The 16,134-nt window shown below is 41.3% G+C and overlaps 3 protein-coding genes across 4 annotated transcripts; 1 reads left to right on the forward strand and 2 right to left on the reverse strand.

Moving 5' to 3' along the window:
• Window positions 1-294: 294 nt before the first annotated feature.
• On the forward strand, window positions 295-5,780 carry ddx19a (DEAD-box helicase 19a). 2 transcript variants are annotated; one of them, XM_070448020.1, is made up of 12 exons: window positions 295-534; window positions 892-958; window positions 1,053-1,103; window positions 1,200-1,335; window positions 1,533-1,625; window positions 2,346-2,472; window positions 2,750-2,864; window positions 3,123-3,300; window positions 3,534-3,771; window positions 3,883-4,045; window positions 4,204-4,395; window positions 4,490-5,780. In XM_070448020.1, exons 1-12 carry the CDS (start codon window positions 478-480, stop codon window positions 4,549-4,551), a joined length of 1,479 nt encoding a protein of 492 aa, XP_070304121.1. In that variant the 5' UTR covers window positions 295-477; the 3' UTR covers window positions 4,552-5,780. The 2 variants fall into 2 exon arrangements, with proteins under 2 accessions (XP_070304121.1, XP_023862432.1); XM_024006664.2 differs by having other exon boundaries at window positions 296-534; window positions 2,370-2,472.
• Window positions 5,777-7,441, reverse strand: ubxn10 (UBX domain protein 10). The gene is made up of 2 exons (XM_024006665.2): window positions 7,340-7,441; window positions 5,777-6,892 (listed from the first exon to the last, which is right to left on the reverse strand). Exon 2 carries the CDS (start codon window positions 6,849-6,851, stop codon window positions 5,994-5,996), a length of 858 nt encoding a protein of 285 aa, XP_023862433.1. The 5' UTR covers window positions 6,852-6,892; window positions 7,340-7,441; the 3' UTR covers window positions 5,777-5,993.
• Window positions 7,442-7,877: 436 nt separating this feature from the next.
• Window positions 7,878-14,716, reverse strand: LOC111977068 (ceramide-1-phosphate transfer protein). The gene is made up of 3 exons (XM_024006348.2): window positions 13,959-14,716; window positions 13,661-13,796; window positions 7,878-12,360 (listed from the first exon to the last, which is right to left on the reverse strand). The coding sequence occupies exons 2-3, from the start codon at window positions 13,792-13,794 to the stop codon at window positions 11,838-11,840; spliced, it is 657 nt and encodes a 218-aa protein (XP_023862116.1). The 5' UTR covers window positions 13,795-13,796; window positions 13,959-14,716; the 3' UTR covers window positions 7,878-11,837.
• Between the last annotated feature and the right edge of the window lie 1,418 nt (window positions 14,717-16,134).

The raw sequence follows: 16,134 nt of genomic DNA on the forward strand, positions 1-16,134 counted from the left end.
ATTAGGACTGATCAGGACATCCATAATCTCTTCTCCTCCTACTCAATTTGTCTGCGTCCAGATGACGAATCAAAAAGAATAAACCATATCAAATTCGATAGAAATTACATATAATTTATAGCTGTAATACGTTAACGATTAACAAACAATAGTTTAAACTGACAAGTAAAAAATAGCCAAACCTGCTTATCTGATAAAGATTGTATTATTCCAATATAGACTGTGGTATTGCTAATTTTAAACCACCTCCTACACAAACACATTTGGGGGTAAAACAAAGTTGATTGGAACTCAGAATTCCACTTCCGAGTTTCCATCGGAATGAGTGCAGCTGAGTTAGCTACAGCCGGTGCGCTTCAGCAGTAGCTTCTTTGGCTTGGCAGGCAGTATCTCTTTCGACGCCCAGCTTGATTGCATCGTTTGTGTATCTAAAACTTCTTAAACTTGGTCTAAAATAATATACATTAAAGGTTAATAATGGCTACTGACTCCTGGGCCCTTGCTGTCGATAAACAGGAATATTCGACTGACTCAGTAAGTTTAAATGTATAGGCTAGCAAGTTTAGCTAGCTTGGTACAGTTAGCTAGACAGCTATATTCTCAGCTATGCTTTACGAAAAGTATTTAACTTTAGGCTGCTAGTTTGCGAGCCCAGCCAACTGCAACTGAGGCAATTTGTGGCCGAGTTATTACTTTAGCATACCATGTGCTGGTGGTGTTCCACTTAGTGACACACCTTTTGAAAGCACTGTCATTGACTGTAGCTGTGTTTGTCATGGCTTTGTTGTTGGTCGAATTTGACACTTGCTTGCCAAGATTTTATGAGGGAAAACTTTCATTCTGAGATGAGATATTTGCGTACTAATAAAACATTTTTGTTTCTCTTACCAGTTCGGCTCCTTGGTGATAAGATCTCCACCTCGAGGTGGAGGTGATGCTGCACCTAATAAGTCAAAGGGTAAAATCACTGATGTCAATCAAACATTTGCTCTTGATATTCTTCTATGTATTGTCCATTACATTTTTGTGATGAGTTTTTGTTTTTCTGCCAGGTACCACAAAGCAAGTGGAGAATGGCACCAATGTAGAAGGGGAAGAAAAAGGTGTGAATTCTTAGGGTTTATTCTCATCTCCCTGTCATGTCTCCATTCAATTAGTGTAGTCGGACAGGTCATTCACCTGTCACTCTTGTCTTTTAGAGGACAAAGCGGCCCAGTCATTGTTGAATAAGATGATCCACACCAGCCTTGTGAACACTACCAATCAAGTAGAGGTTCTTCAGAGGGATCCCAACTCTCCTCTTTACTCGGTCAAGACATTTGAAGAGCTGAGACTGTAAGTGATATCTGATTTCAAATTCACCATTGCTTACACCTCACATGAAGCCTAGATTATACAGTGTATTTCAACCTGAGTTAGGATCCGCAACATTGCTTTTTTTTGTGGCATCATGTGGTGTTTGGTCAGCCTTTTTATTATATTTTGTCCTTTTCATGGCCTCATTGCTTTTTTAAATTGTAAATCCATCTCAGGAAAGATAAGCTGCTAAAGGGAGTGTATGACATGGGCTTCAACAGACCCTCTAAGATCCAGGAGAATGCCCTGCCCATGATGCTGGCAGAGCCGTGAGTACCCATTTATCAACAAACAAAAAAATCCTTTTTTTTTTTTACCGTTATTTTACCAGGTAAGTTGACTGAGAACACGTTCTCATTTGCAGCAACGACCTGGGGAATAGTTACAGGGGAGAGGAGGGGGATGAATGAGCCAATTGTAAACTGGGGATTATTAGGTGACCGTGATGGTTGAGGGCCAGATTGGGAATTTAGCCAGGACACCGGGGTTAACACCCCTACTCTTACGATAAGTGCCATGGGATCTTTAATGACCTCAGAGAGTCAGGACACCCGTTTAACGTCCCATCCGAAAGACYGCACCCTACACAGAGCAGTGTCCCCAATCACTGCCCTGGGGCATTGGGATCTTTGTTTAGACCAGAGGAAAGAGTGCCTCCTATTGGCCCTCCAACACCACTTCCAGCAGCACCTGGTCTCCCATCCAGGGACTGACCAGGACCAACCCTGCTTAGCTTCAGAAGCAAGCCAGCAGTGGTATGCAGGGTGGTATGCTGTTGGCGATAATAGAGGAAATAGCCTAGATATTCTGGACATTTGAAGGTGTTGTGATGTGTGTTCTGAGATTACACATTTAATTTCAACTTTCAGTCAGATGTAGTCAAACTAGTTATTAACCATTGTTTATGTACACAGTAATATAGTTGTTTGATTGAATTTATGTGAAATTAATGGAATCTACCTTTTAGTCCCCCATTAATCTCTCTTCAGCGTGTATTATCCCTCTGGTTACAGACCTCAGAACCTGATTGCCCAATCACAGTCCGGCACAGGTAAAACAGCTGCCTTCGTGCTGGCCATGCTCAGCCATGTCGACCCAACTAACAAATGGGCACAGGTGAGTGGCATCTCCATCTTCAGCAATGCTATGGTCCATTAGCATTACTCAGGCTATGAGAGAGGTTAGACCTCAAGAGGTCAGGTAATCAGTGAGGTCAGAAAGAGTTTGCTCTTTAGGTGGATTTGTATGGGTTGTTTTATTAAGAGCACCTACAGATCAGAGTTACAGGAAATTGTCTTAGTTTAGAGAACATCTATCACAATGTGTTGCTTTTTTTGTTGATTTTGTAGATGGAAGCCTCTTATTACTGAAACTTCTTATTTTCCCCCCTCAGTGTCTTTGCATTGCCCCAACGTACGAGCTAGCTTTGCAGACTGGTAAAGTCATTGAGCAGATGGGGAAATTCTATCCTGAGGTCAAATTGGCATATGCCATTCGTGGCAATAAATGTAAGTCTCAAAACATTCCTCTTTTATTTTGAATACAACCTGTAATGTTTGGGTGCCTAATTTCACTGGGGAAATGGTAGGCCTATGCTGTCACTGCCAGTGCTCTCTCACAAATTTCATGTCGAAAGCATAACTGTCAATGAAGAAAATGCCACACGTGTATTATAGAGTTGATGTTCTGTAAATATAAGATGCTGATGAAAAGCATCATTGTAACAATATCATTAACTGTCCTGTTTGTCTCTGGGTGCTGAGCAGTGGACCGAGGGGCGAAGCTTCAGGAGCAGATTGTCATCGGGACACCTGGCACGGTCTTGGACTGGTGCTCTAAACTGAAGATCATCAACCCCAAGAAGATCAGCGTCTTTGTCCTGGACGAGGCTGATGTCATGATCGCCACACAGGGTCACCAGGACCAGAGCATCCGCATCCAAAGGTGAGTTTTCCATATAGAAAGTTGTAAATGCACAGTACTCTCATCTAGCAGAACTTAAGTGATACGAGACAAGTTCGTCTTGCAGGCCAGTAATCACGAGTGCTGCCATTTAACTTTGTTTACAGACACCTGTAAAAGGGCTCTTAATGACCACTGATGATTTTCAGATGCTATTTGACTCAATAACAGCGTAACAGTCTAGTTATCTAAGGACTTTTCTTTCCCCCATTCAGAATGTTGCCAAAGGAATGTCAGATGCTGCTGTTCTCTGCCACCTTTGAGGACTCCGTGTGGAAGTTTGCTGAGAGGGTTGTGCCCGACCCCAACGTCATCAAGCTGAAACGTGAAGAGGAGACTCTGGACACCATCAAGCAGTATTACGTGCTTTGCAGCGACAAGGAGGAGAAGTTTACAGCACTCTGTAATATCTACGGCGCCATCACCATCGCCCAAGCTATGATCTTCTGTCACGTGAGTGTCCTCAACTTATCCTAGGATTGAAGGAATTCTCTGAGGGATTTGATTTGATACGGTACATAAACTAATGAAGTAAAGAAATAAAGTAGGCTTCTTTGCCTCTAGACCCGAAGGACAGCTGGCTGGCTGGCTGCAGAGCTGACCAAGGAGGGCCATGTGGTGGCGCTGCTTAGTGGGGAGATGACTGTGGAACAGAGAGCGGCCATCATCGAACGCTTCAGGGAGGGCAAAGAGAAAGTCCTGGTGACCACCAACGTATGCTCCAGAGGTATAAAGACTGTCATTGAAAGCTAGATTAATGGTACCATTTATCCCATGTAGGAGGGTGAGGATGAGTGTTTAATTCATTTTTAATTATATATATATTTTTTTACATTGAATAGGCCTAAGGGCGGGCATGTTTTTTTTCTCTCTTTCTATTGCTAGGCATTGATGTTGAGCAAGTTTCTGTGGTGATAAATTTTGACCTGCCCATGGACAAAGACGGAAACGCTGACAACGAGACATACCTTCACCGGATTGGTCGCACAGGACGTTTTGGCAAGAGGGGCCTTGCAGTCAATATGATTGACAGCAAACACAGCATGAACATTCTCAACCAAATCGAGGAACATTTCAGTACGTCACTCTGTTTCTAGAAGTCTTCACAAGGTTGTACATTTTGATCTATAAGACAATGTTCTAATAATTTCCTGTATTTTTTTTTCCATAGATAAGAAGATCAACAAGCTTGACACTGATGATCTCGATGAAATCGAGAAAATCAGCAACTAGATGCTGCTAACCTTGATCACGAATCATTTAATGCAACTATTTATGCAGTTTGGACTAACTCATTTGGGCTTTTGGACTTGTCACTTTAAGGATTTATTTGAATGTTTACATTAAATTACAGATGTTAGCCATGCCTTAAATGCAAAGCATTTTAGCATTTTCAGGACAATAGTTCATGCCAAAGAGAGGTCAAGGCTAGGAGGGATCCAGCTTTTTTCAAATGAATGTCAAAAGTTGACATTTTTTTGTATTTTAGCGAATCCTAACCTTAACCTAATTCTCATAACCTGCTATGAAAAGTAAAATCTGACAAAAGCAGGATATTGATACTATTAGCATTACGGTTGGTGTTCAGTTGCTATATATATTTTTTTTTATTGAGTGGTTGCACTAAACTAATATTTGACCCTCTAGATCTTGAAGTCTCTCTGAGGCATGTATAGGTAGCCATTGGTTGTTAGCAATATACAATATATTGAATCAAACAAGACTTTGCAATTGTTAGAATGGGGGAAGTTTGCTGTGCTGATTGGTCTTAAAAACCCTTTTCTTATAGAATAATATGAGTGGAAGGTAATGTGATTTGAAGTTGAGTGAATGGGAAGTAGTAATCAAACTGGAGAAATGTCAATTCCTTATTAATGAGAAGGCAGGCAACTCATGATCAGTCTAGACTAACAATCCTCAAGTGATATAAAGCATTTCAGGATCACAACACTAAATACATTCTTGATAATTTAGATGTGTGCTTCACAATAATCCAAAGATTCCATTGTATTAATACGGCAAGTATTGGAGCAGTTGCTCCCTCATTTATTTTTTATTTTTTTCCCCCAATAGGTTCTGCAAATCTATTGCGGGAGGTTGTTTCAGTGGAAACAAGTTTTGTTCAGTCACATTCAAGCTTATTCTGTCAACTGACAGAAGTTGGTCACTTTTACCAAGTAAAATAAGATTGTATGGAATATACCTAAGTTGTTAGGAATAAATAATAGATCTATTTCAAGAGGAAAAGCTTTATTGAGCAAAACACCATTGAATTGTTTTATTTTGTACCTCGGTGAATATGATTTATTTTTGGACTGCTTGAACTAAACAAGAGTTTAGAGTGTTTACCTTGGCTATGAAAGCTAAAATAGCCTCTGCTGAATCTATTCTCTTATACTTTCTGCACTTTTTTGGTTTTGTCACTTCTAAATGGTGGTTGTAATAAAGATGACTTACCTAAAGTATGTCTGTCTGGGCTTATTCTGTGGCACAGTGGCTGTGAGAAAAGGCTAGTTTTGTTTTACCTTAAATACAAAACACACCTTCCTAAGCTCCTCTTTACAATGGAAACAAGCACTCTTTCCTCTAAAAACATATGGCTTCATTGTTAATATATATAGGCCTATTTGTCAGATTACTTTAATGTTTGTTATACTGTGTCATCTATCTTGAGTTCAGGCAGAGTCCATATCCTCCTGAAAGATGCACAGTACTGATCTATTTAAGATGCCACATTGGGCCAAAGTCATGTTCAGGTCTATGAATGTCCTTCGGAGGGGTCTATCCACACCACTCTTAACGTAGCCATCCACGATCTCAATGTAACCATGCTCATATCTGGCCCCATATCTGGCCTCTGCACTGGCAAGCACCGTCAGTAGGGTGTCTGTGGGTAGGAAGTGGTACTCAAACCTCCTACCACACGGAGCCCGGATGGCAAGGAGTAAGCTCAAAGGATCAGGAGTGCCAGGGGAGAATACTGGTGGGCTTTCTGCCTCTGGGGTTGTGGCCATCACGCTGAGGCCCGGAGGGTTGGGAGTGGGGCAGACCTTGCAAAGCACCTCTGACATGTTGCCTATCTCCGGGTTGCTCCGGGATACTGATCGGGTCCTCACTGAGGACAGCTGATGCTCCCCGTGCCCTTGCCGAGCCTGGACAATGAGGCTGTCGGACAGGCTGAGCTTGGATGTCTTCTCCTCCATGCCCCTCAAAGAGACACCCTCCTCTGACGGCTTCTTCTCAATGGAGGGGAGGGGCTTGTATTTGTTCCAAGGGAAGGGAAGAGAGGGTACCTCGGGAACCGTATCTAGGTAGTCTGGGTCTTGTTTCACGCTCAGCTGGCTGCTCTGCCTGAAGAGGGATTGAGAGCGAGAGCGGGAGCGGAGGCAACGACCGGACCTGTCGTAGCCCATTGAAGGAGGCTTCGGGATCAGAGGTGTGTTGTGGAAGCTGTCAGCCACATCCATGTTTGGCGTGTGGCTCAGGTTGGGTCGACTACGCCCTTTCGAGGACTTTGGCCTGGTCAAATGCATTCTTCTCCACAGCAGTCGAGTGTTTTAGATGTGACTCAACTCTAAAAGATGGAAGATAGTTAAGAGAGAACTGAAATATAAATGTAATAGCTATTCTGTGACATTCTCTGTCTCATCATAGTCACACTGTGAATGGCATTCTTGCGGAGAGCCACTGGGTGTGCAGGCTTTTGTTACATCCCTGCTGAAAGTTCTGTTACGGTCTGCTCATCAGGGTTGGCGCAAAAGTCTTCATGCCCAGTAGCTGTTAAGGAGGAGACTGGCCACCCTTTTTGAGAGCACTAGCCAGCTTGAAAGTTTACTAATCTTGACATGCAAATGACAGAAAATGTCTTCCATTTGATTTCCTTGTTGACCAGTTAACGTTACCAAATTAACGTTAGCTAACTAAGCTGTCCGATCCAAGTAGGTGACAAAGAGGGGACATACTTGCCACTAGAATTACAGATAGTATTCTTATCGTGCACTAACAAACATATGCACCATACCTTGCATTTCAGCTGATAGATCAGTCTCTTTTTTTGCTTGTCAACACTCGAGGGAAGTTTTCAAGCTTTTTCAGCAGGCAGCGTAACAGTTACCGACACAGCTATAGTTACCTTGACAACGCTGCTTGCCTCACACATCAACAAAGCTGCCCCCTGGTGCAAGTCAAGGAGCGTGCAGCATCAGTCGTATCTATTTCATTTCTAATCACACTGCTCCAGACTAGGGTTGCAAGATTTCAGGAACTTTCAATAAATTCCCTGTTTTTTCGTAAATCCTGATTAGAGGATTCTGGATTTCCTGTGTATTCCCTCCTGATTCCCTCCAACTGAGATTTAGGGAATACCAGAGAATTTATTGAAAGTTTCTGTAATTTTGGAACTGTACTCCAGACAGAGATGTTTTGCATTATGCAAACTGTATTTGAAACATTGCACCAGATTTAACGCTAATATCCATCTTCATTCTTAGGTTATATAATACCATGACACAATTATGAAGAAACATAAATCATTGCAGAAATAGAACAAAGACAAAGTCTAGACTTATCAGGTCTCAGTGTTTAATTTCATTCATTCATTGTCAACAGAAAAAATGCCAAACTGTAAGATCAAGTGGTACATATTTTAAACAAACAAGGCAACAGTAAACATGTCATCCCCCACGAATGATGCAGCCCCCCCCTGGGCCAATCAGTGTAATTTTGTAAATGACAGATTTTTAAGGCAAAACCAGAGGAGGCTCCTCAGAGGATGAACGGGAGGACCATCCTCCTCAGTGAATTTCAGAAAAATGTAAATTGTAAAACATTAAAAAAGTTACCCTTTTTAGATAAACCTATACTAAATATAATCACATCACCAAATAATTGATTAAAACACTATTTTGCAATGAAGGTCTACAGTAGCCTCAACAGCACTCTGTAGTATAGTTCCATGGTATAGCCGGTGGACAGCTAGCTTCCGTGCTCCTCTGGGTACATTGACTTCAATACAAAACCTAGGAGGCTCATGGTTCTCACCCCCTTCCATAGACTTACACAGTAATTATGACAACTCCCAGAGGACATCCACCAGCCTATCAGAGCTCTTGCAGCATGAACAGGACATGTTGTCCACCCAATCAAAGGATCAGAGAATGAATCTAGTACTGAAAGCATAAGCTACAGCTAGCTAGCACTGCAGTGTATACAATGGGGTGAGTAGTTGACTCAAAGAGAAAGACAATAGTTGGAACAGTTTTTAACAAATTAAGGGGAAGCAAGAGAGAAATAAAGATTGTCCTTTTTCCCCACTTTCAGTTTCACTTAGCTAGCAAATGCAGCTGGCTAGTTTAGCCTACTGAAACACCCTTCTCAAACAGAGGGATGCTATGCTAGCTAGCTGGCTATGACTTTCCAACCTAACACTGGAACTCCAAGTTGTTTTTTCTTTTTTCTCCAAGGTAAGCTTTTGGTATTACTAATTTATTGCCACCAGGGCCTCTTTGATGTAACTTCTTACTGACCGTACACTGTAGCGTTACTGAATTACTCTAGCGGGTTTACTAACGCGTTAGTTCTATTATCTATGCTGACTATGACATTACTTTAGCTAATATGGTGACAATGATGTAGGCTGTGTGTAGCGGTTTGGCTTGGAAAGGTTTTTTTCCGCCTGGTCACATACAGCTGATGTGTTGTGCATTGAAGTCCACAACAAAGGGAAGAGGTGAGAGGAGATGCGAGAAGGAATACAACGTGGCTGTTATGAAAGTGAACGGTGTTTACACATTATCAGAGGTGTATTCATTCAACCAATTCTGTTGAAAAACGTTTCTTAAATGGAATCAAATGAAACAAACATACCTGAATTTGTCCAATAGAAACTCGTTTGCAACTGTTGGACTAATTAAGACACCCTATGTCTTTCGACGTGTGCACGCACCTAAGTTGTAAACTTTCATTCATAGGCTAGGTTGTAGCAACCTCATGATGGGTATAGGGAAAATTTGAGTATCATGTAGTAGTCTAAACCTATCGCTGTTACATTGAACTAGGTGAATGGAATATGAATTAGAGTCATCCAATATGCTGTAATAGAAATAAGGCCATGCTCATGAAAAATAATTGTCCTCACTCATCTTAAACGGCACTGAACGCCACTGGGCAAGACTCATCATTCACCCAAGTTTCCTCAAAAATCAGCCAGTCTTGTCTGATAGTGGTGCACGATTCAGAAGTTTGTTCACCTGTCACGTACCTACCCGCAATTGCTAATAACCCATCCGCAACCACTGACTATATGTGTTAAAGTGAAAATCTGAGGCCCGCACCTGACCCTAACCAGCAAATATAGAAAATGCCCTGTAGGCTACAGTCATACCGCAGAATACGTTTTTGACAGGAGGTGCAGGATTTTTTGTGTGCCTAATTTAGATATGTTCCTGCTTATAATTTCCAACATTTTGGTAGGCTATTTGTTAGGTAACTTGTCTATATTTAGATAGGCCTACATGCACCTTCTCTTCTGTCATTATGTTGCCCTAGAACACTAAGGGTGAGTTGGTAAATTCACTCTGGCTATCTACTAAGATTTCAGAGCACTACTCTGAGTATGCCTGAGTGCAGAATAACTGATGAATTTAAGAATGCACAACTCTCGTTGAATATGATCGGTCTCTTCCAAATAAAGATTACAGATTTGAAACTGCAGTAAAAGCGTAGTAACTATAGTTGACTGTGGTATTTTGGATGCAGTAATTGCAGAATAACTGCAGATACACTGCAGTTATACTGCACTGTAACTGCAGATACACTGCAGTTATAAAGAAATATATATATTTTGGGTGCAGTATTTGCAACATACTGCAGTTATACGGCAATCTTTTTTTGTAAGGTGTGTCAGTAAACGTCAGCAAAAAAAACATATAATTAAATTGTTGCCAGCAGCACAGTTAGTCACCAATGCTCTAGATAACATGAAAACAGCCTAACCAGCTATGCAAGGGCCAAGTAAAATGGTCAGAGTGAGGTGTTGTCATTTGTGTCTGGAAGTAGCTAGCCAACTTTAGCCAGTTAGATTGGGTGCCGTGGTGAGGTCAGAATGCTCGGATCAACCCTACTTCTCGGCCAAAGCGTTCAGTGTGCACTCTGAACGCTCCGAGAGGGAAGCGCTCTGAATTTGTGAACCGACTATCTGACAATGCTCTGAATTTAAGATTGCCCAGAGCGCACTCTGGCACTGCCAGTGAATTTACAAACACACCCTAAATAAACCCTTGCTCACCAGAATTGTATAAATGATAGAATGATTGCTTAAATTTAGTTGACAACGGTAAAGCTCCCCTGTCATCTCTGCTTCTTTCACAGAGCAAAGACATTTAGGGACCGGGGAGAAAATGCAAGAACAAAAGAAAATGGGAAAGATTTTCTGTGCAGAATGTCCAAATGACATCAGTTTAACCGGTTGTAAGGAAATAGAAAGCTGTGAAAACAACCCAACATGTTTCTGATAAGATTTCCATTCGACTTAGTATTTCAACCACATAAAATATACATCTATCAGCTTTTATGACACTGATAAAGATAGCACCTCTACAGACTGCACATTTGCATTCTCTCAAGATGCTGAAATAAACCAATCATATTTCTCCACTCCTGTTCCAGAGTAAAACTTGGTGTATCAGTTTACTTCAAGAAATGCTTAATTCTGCAGGAGTTAATATTAAGACTACGTGAAAGGTTATAGACCTAGTCAGTCTCCAGATTTCAGTTTCCATTTAACCCATCTGAACAATGGGCTGCACTTCCTTTGTCACGCCATCTGAATAATCACTGTAATTTTGTAAATGCCTGATTTCTATGGCAAGACGCATCATTCCACAAAATTGCTGTCGATTTGTCAAAATTGGGCCAGTGCGGTCCGAGATAATACGTTCGTTCGTCACACGTGATAACGGACAGAGACAGATCCACAGTCCCCCCCCCAATTTCATTGTAGGGGGACAATTAAGGACATGTATATCTTTAGATTAGACAAGACAGACATACAACCTAAAAATATGCTATTGCATTCGCAATGAAATCATACTGTTCTCGTAATACAAAACCTACTTTGAGCGATAAAAACTGATGCATATTTAAACAAATTAAGGAGAGACTTAAATGCAAAAAGATGTGTTGCACAAAAACAGCACTGAATGCCATAGAAATCCCATTTCACAAATCTAATTAGAAATAAATATATGGGTAATGCTGCCTTATTACATAATAATGTAATGTACATACAGTAATTCACCCATCTCTATACACCAGAAATTGTCACCAAGAAACAATAAGGAGCAGCACGGCTTGCCAGCATTGATGTGCTGGTTGGACTACGATGCCTACAGTAGCCTGGTGGTCTCAGATCTATTTATGCTGTCTTGCCAACTCTCATAAACAATTCCATTGGAGTTGGCAAGATGACACACACAGATCTGGGACCACCAGGCAACTACTACTACAGTATTTCCTGCCTACTAGGGCAAGTCCAGTATATTGTTCTGGGCATAGAGGTCCTCTGTCACTTGGTACACCTCAGAGATGAGCGGCAGGGCATCCCCTAGCATGGCCACTACCTGCTCTGGGGTACCTACATTCATCACATCAAAGAACGTAGCACGCCCTGGGAGAGCCCAGAAAGCTGTACCGGCAGCCTTGCGGATGATCCATGCATGGTGTTGGGAGAGGGACTCATTATAGGCCTCAGAGCACATGACGGAGGTCTTGCTTTCCTCAGTGCTGGTGCGCAGACGTTCAAGAAAGAGCTCCAGCCAGCGCAGGGCACGGTGCAGCCTCAGAAGGGTGCGGCAGCCGGACTCGGGGAAGCTGCCTCTCTTAGTCAGGTCCACCAGTTGGTTGTCCAGTTCGTATTTGACCATAGACTGGACGGTGACGTAGTGGGCCCCATTCTCACCGTTCAGATGGTTGATCAGGATTTGGATCTTGTTGACAGCATCCTTGGCGATGAAGGAGAACACACTCCCCAGGCTGTTCATGAATCTGGATACAAAGGACAATAAACACATTTAATACAACATAAAAGCTTTTTTATTGGAAGAGTCTTCAAATGTTTCCTTATGCTAAATGGCTCTATATTGAGACAACCAGAATCATTTCAGGGGTTGACATCAAGGAACAATTAAGATCAGTACTGGGATTTTGTATTTGTGTTGTTATCAGTAAATAAAAAACTCTCAGTGCAGGCTCAACTTGCCCGGGTTGGCTGACATCACGAAAATGATGTGTGCGCATTGATGTGGCGTGCGTTCTTATGATTCTGAACGGTCAGATAGCAAGCATCAATGACAAAAAGCTGCCATGTGGGAAATCGTAGATGGCTCGTTTCAGCTCGTAGCTTGTTATTGATACCATGTCTTGTTTTGACTGATGTCATGTATATGCCAATATGGCTCAAATTTGCTAGCTAGCTAACCAACAACTGTAAAGATATATTTGAGAAACAACTGCTCATTGTCAAAATGTATGTTTTCAATAAACATGGAGACTAAATACAGTTTACATGTTATCAACAGTCTACGCCAACCCCGTCTGTTACAACCAACCTGTCTATAAATACCATACATTGTCTGTCGTTCACTTAAACAATGGTGAGGAACCAGAAAGATCAGTTTTAGGCTAATGGAATTCTTTGCAGTTTGGTTGTTTTGTCTTTTTTTTTTTATTAACATGGTGCAATCTCAGAGCCGGCTCTCAGAGCCGGCTCAACTTGTGTGACTACTCCCTTCACTTGCCCCAGGCAATAGGGCAACACTTAAAGCTAGAGTCCTTAGTTGCTACATCCATTTTTTAAATGCTATAATTCAATTACGATGTATACCCATTGATTCTTGAAGAATATAACTTATAAATGCCTCCTGAACTTAGTTCAACTGTTGTACCCCATCAGAACCTAAACATGAGCTAGTTTTACTTTATTTGTAAACAATGTAAACAAACACTGTAGCTATAGGCCCAAAACATTGTTCAAACTATAATTTTGATATCAGGGATGGTCAGTCCTTGTATAAATAGCTCTTTCTACGAATTTGATTGTGGTAACACTTCTCCAGGCCAATCTCTCAGCTTTTTATCAAAACAAAGGTGGGGTTACGCTTTGTTATTGTTTCAACTAAGGATTCTAACTTTAATGTTAATCCCTGTAATGTACATAGCAGATTTTTTTTTAGTACATATAACTAGATTATGTGCACACAATGATTTGCCAGCTGTATGTTTAATGTTAGCCCAGGGCTACCTAGTTAGTTAAGAATCTAGGCTAGCATAGATTTAAACGACTTACCTTACAAGACCAAGCCATCCTGCTACATAATGTTCGAGGAATACTTCTTTGTTTTCAGATAGGCATGACTTAAAAGTGTCAAGAACCTCTTGTAAAGTGAATTTCGGGTCCTCTACTGCTACAGAATCGGCCATGGCTACACGGAAGTGAAAAATGATATGAGTGCAGCAATTATACAATATTGTTTACTTGCCAATACAGATCTTCATATGAATGTTTTATATTCAACCTGTGGGCATCCTTAATAACCTGTTATTATTAGAATTGCTAACAAATTAACTGCATTCTGATATCGTACTTGCAAACTCTGTCGTCCCACCGAAGTACTAGCTAGGTTTCCACTAGCTTCTAGCAACAAAGTCAGATTCCACAGCCACAAAATAGCAAAAATTGCAATAACAAAAAAGAAAGTATACGGTTAGCAGTGTGGTTAGGTTTAAATCACATTTTAAAAAGAGAAATTGTAGAAATGTACGGGGTTTATGAAGCTATTTAAGACCAAAACACTGCGAACGGCCCTGCCCAGGTCCGAAGTTCGTGGGGACTGCAGTGCAGTTGCACATCCTCGTCAATTGGTGGCGATAATGATGGGTGAAGCGCGTTGGAACAAACAGTATAAACACAGATAAGCTCATGAGACCATCTTTAGTATAAGGGCCAATGCTAGCTAGCAACAACACACGCTGCTAACCAATCTTTCTAAAACAAAACTGCTTCTTGCAGCCATCTAGCGAGCTAAATAATTTGTTTGCAGGGAAGGCTTTGTCCATCATAATTTAGCCGCTAGGGTTAACTACTAGCTGGCAAATCAGTCTACATTAGCTAGTTAGTCAGGCACTTTTCGACCCATTCTAGTTTGAACACCCAGCCAGGACGCCTAAGTTAAGTGACACCACTGGGTAAATCGACAATTCTTCAAAATACAGAAATATAGCTAGCTACGAACTTTTGAGCACGTTGTTTACCGCCAGATTAGCTAACTCTCCTATAGCCTGTGATTCCACCAGAGTTTCTAAACCGTCTTTGATTTCACACTCATTAAAGAGACGTCTGCTAGAACACAGATGATATTTTATATATTTATATATTATATTGACCAGATACTCTAGTGGCCGCTCTCTACTTCTTAGCTGAGCTTTAACTGCGGTTGGCATCCAATAAAATGTTGCATTACCGCCACCTGCTAGACTGGAGTACAACTCCCATATACTTTGAATGAAAAAATAAGTAAATACCCTACCATCTAACACTACTCACAAAAAAAATACAAAATTACACCACCCTACTCTACTATTTAAATCTATTTAGTCCTACCTCAGGCCAACAACCTGAAAGGATGGGACACCACCACTTAACACATTCTGTAACTCTTCTGATGTCAAGTCTCCCTCAGTTTTATGAGGGCATGTTTGGCGGCGTGAGTGAAGGAGGCTTTGTTGCGAAATAGGAAGCCAATTCTAGATTTAATTTTGGATTGGAGATGTTTAATATGAGTCTGGAAGTTGAGTTTACAGTCTAGCCAGACACCTAGTATTTGTAGTTGTCCACATATTTTAAGTCAGAACCATTCAGGGTAGTGATGCTAGTCGGGTGGGCATACAGAGGCCCATTATCAGCAACCATCACTCCTGTGTTCCAATGGCACATTGTGTTAGCTAATCCAAGTTTATCATTTTAAAAGGCTAATTGATCATTAGAAAACCCTTTACAATTATGTTAGCACAGCTGAAAACTGTTGTGCTTATTAAAGAAGAAAAACAAAAAGGCCTTCTTTAGACTAGTTGAGTATTTGGAGCATCAGCATTTGTGGGTTCGATTACAGGCTCAAAATGGCCAGAAACAAAGACCTTTCTTCTGAAACTCGTCAGTCTATTCTTGTGCTGAGAAATGAAGGCTATTCCATGCGAGAAATTGGAAGGCTTTCTACCATTCTATTTTAACAAACCATCTCCCTTTTTTAACCGACTCATACTCCCCCCCCTCTCTCTTAGACCTCCATTCCTCCTCCGTATTCCAAGTATATGTCTCCTTATGATAATACTGCACTTCTGACATACATATTGTTCTTGTCTTCTCGAGGGACGCCATTTAACAGTCTGTCACAATCAGCTCGAACCCCTCGGGATGTGGCGCTCAACACTGCATCTCACTTGATGTTATTCTTTATCAAAAGCTACCTGTCACGTTCGTCATAATGATCAAAATCAAATCAAATTTTATTTGTCACATACACATGGTTAGCAGATGTTAATGCGAGTGTAGCGAAATGCTTGTGCTTCTAGTTCCGACAATGCAGTATGATTGGACCAAAGCGCAGCGTGGTATGTTTCCATCCTTTTATTTGGAATAGAAAACTCAAAGGGGAAAAACAATAACGCGAACAAACGAACCGTGAAGCTCAAACGAGTGCTCACAGGCAACTATACCTAGACAAGATCCCACAAAGCACAATGGGGAAATGGCTACCTAAATAT

Source organism: Salvelinus sp. IW2-2015, linkage group LG17 (assembly GCF_002910315.2).
Source record: "Salvelinus sp. IW2-2015 linkage group LG17, ASM291031v2, whole genome shotgun sequence".
Taxonomy (NCBI): domain Eukaryota; kingdom Metazoa; phylum Chordata; class Actinopteri; order Salmoniformes; family Salmonidae; genus Salvelinus; species Salvelinus sp. IW2-2015.